This window comes from Venturia canescens, chromosome 1 (assembly GCF_019457755.1).
Source record: "Venturia canescens isolate UGA chromosome 1, ASM1945775v1, whole genome shotgun sequence".
In the NCBI taxonomy this organism is placed as follows: Eukaryota; Metazoa; Arthropoda; class Insecta; order Hymenoptera; family Ichneumonidae; genus Venturia; species Venturia canescens.
Window position 1 is genome coordinate 3455936 of NC_057421.1, and position 2251 is coordinate 3458186.

Here is a 2251-nt window from a genome sequence, read left to right on the forward strand (position 1 = left end):
TTTGTGGTTATTGAGCGAGTAATTCCTCGATTCCCACGCTTTATCCCGATTCGATCAAAAGCATTATTTTGCGCGATACGTCGCAACGATATTTTTCATAAAATGAAGCACTATCGGATTTAACAATCGTGAAATAAAATGTAATCGGATGTTGAATTTCCTGTTCTATTTCACGACATTTACGCAATTTTGTGCTAACGAGAGCGAAAAAATTGTATAAAATGCACGATCGCAATTAGAATCGTTGAGTCGTCGATCCAACGAACGCACGTCATGTTCCTGTCTCTCATTTTAGGAGTTTCGATTTCTATCGTTGGATTCAGTACGCTCGTAGCTGCTGATGTAAGGACTTTTTTCTTTCCAATCTCCCGATAATCGACCGATTACTATTATTTATTGTTCGTCAATATTTATGACAATGAAGAGCGATTTTTTTGCGAGTAAATTCCAAATCGGACTCTCAATTTACTAGACCTTTTTGTTTTTCTAGCCAACATCAGTTGTCACCTTGAAAAGTGTTCAAGTCTCTTCTACTCCTAATGATTACTTCGACCCGTGGTCGGTTGAGATTACCAAAGGGCAGCAATCCTCTCAGTTGAACGCAAAAATACCCACGAAAAAGGATATACCGGAGACAATGCTCGTACGTTTTTTTTACTGTTATCTTTGAACTCATTTTTGAATTGACATTTTTTTAGACAGGCTGCTTTGCAAAGTAATTCGCTTCGATACCTTAACGTAAGGTATAGAGATGAAAATATTTTTGGGTAGTAGTTTATAGGTGATAAAAAATGTCTTCCTTTGATTGCATCTCTTTCAGTTAAAATTCGTTATCATACTCGGAGGGATGGAGCCCATCGAGTACGAGACAACTTTATGCGAGGCTTTGACCGAAGATGTGATTGGAAAAAGTATCACCGCTGCTGGCACTCCAAAAGGCCAATTCCCAGTCAAATGTCCCTTCACAGCGGTGAGAATTCTACCATAAAATTCTAATAATAATCATGAAAATTTTCTACTAATAGTCCGGTAACTTGTTGAGTTTCTTTATTAAGGGACAAATTCAGCATAAATATTTCAAAGCGAGTCATTTGAAAGAACCGTTGGCAGTAAGAAACCATTGAGAAAATGGGATGAGGTTTTTCGTCCATGCAAAATCAAATCTCTCCGGAAATACTTTTCACTTTCCAAGATATACACGAGCATATCCAACTTATTTGCTAAAAATTTGAAAGGACGGCTCTGATTCAATTTTGTCTAAATATAAATTTCTTGTGTTCTCGACCAACGAAAATCCACTAAATTTCGACTCGAACGTCAATTTCTTATTATAGAGTTAAAAATTGGAGGGAAAATCAGTAAAAGAAAATATAAATTAATATTTCCCACAGATGATTTGGTTTTATCAACGAATGAACCGCTTTCGTTTGACCTGGGAATATTTTTTAACAATTGATAGTCCTTTGAGGATAAAAAATCGTACATAAGAGCTCCTGCGACTAATAAATGGATCCACTCATTTATTTGAATCCGAATCACATTACATTTGAAATTTTTTCATGATCTCTAAAGGGTGACTGGGGAATTGTGAATTGGGATCCTCCAACGCATATGATACCGCCAGGAGTTCCCGATGGTCCGGTCTCGGGTTATATGGAGTTCAAGGAAGAAGGCAAGGCACCCTACGTTAAACTCGATTACGATGGTGAATTATCACACGCACTACCGACCATGATGGGTCGCTGAAAACATGCCGAGGATAGAAAAACAAAGATCAACGAACTGTAAAAATTTCAATTACGACGAACCGGGCGCTTTTAAATAAATTTCGTGAAAAAATGTAGAGCTTTCGAAGCACCGCATCGAATGGAATTTTTGAACATCGTTTTCACAGCACTCGATTATGTCTGAATCGTTTAATAAATTTCCAAGGAATTACCTTTCAATGCTTATATTTATTATTTTTATTATCCAGACAGAAGTAATTTTATATTTTTCACTGCAGTTGCGCTACTTTAATAGTTGAAAGAATTGTTATAAAAAAACAATCGACCAAAAAATGTTTTTTTTTCCCCCCCGAGATAGAATTCCATCTTTATCGACGTCGATATACAAAGTAAACTCCAAATGAGTCGCTTCTGGAAATTGAGCGATTGAGCTCATTTTTCAACAGAACTTGTTCCCCATCGATGCATATTTAAACAAATTTATAACTGACACTTAAAAATGTCAACGTTCTTGTAGCTCATTT

The 2251-nt window shown here is 36.4% G+C and overlaps 1 protein-coding gene across 1 annotated transcript; it reads left to right on the plus strand.

The window, feature by feature from the left end:
* Positions 1-255: 255 nt before the first annotated feature.
* Positions 256-1946, plus strand: LOC122406847 (uncharacterized). The gene is made up of 4 exons (XM_043412630.1): positions 256-342; positions 491-643; positions 821-970; positions 1573-1946. The coding sequence occupies exons 1-4, from the start codon at positions 274-276 to the stop codon at positions 1744-1746; spliced, it is 546 nt and encodes a 181-aa protein (XP_043268565.1). The 5' UTR covers positions 256-273; the 3' UTR covers positions 1747-1946.
* The last annotated feature ends 305 nt before the right edge of the window (positions 1947-2251 follow it).

What these genes read in the sequence shown, in the direction of transcription:
- LOC122406847 (XM_043412630.1), top strand. Translation starts at nt 274, where the DNA reads ATGTTCCTGTCTCTCATTTTAGGAGTTTCGATTTCTATCGTTGGATTC. An exon ending in GTACGCTCGTAGCTGCTGAT is followed by an intron (nt 343 to 490) that starts GTAAGGACTTTT and finishes TTGTTTTTCTAG; the next exon opens with CCAACATCAGTTGTCACCTT. An exon ending in TCAAATGTCCCTTCACAGCG is followed by an intron (nt 971 to 1,572) that starts GTGAGAATTCTA and finishes TGATCTCTAAAG; the next exon opens with GGTGACTGGGGAATTGTGAA.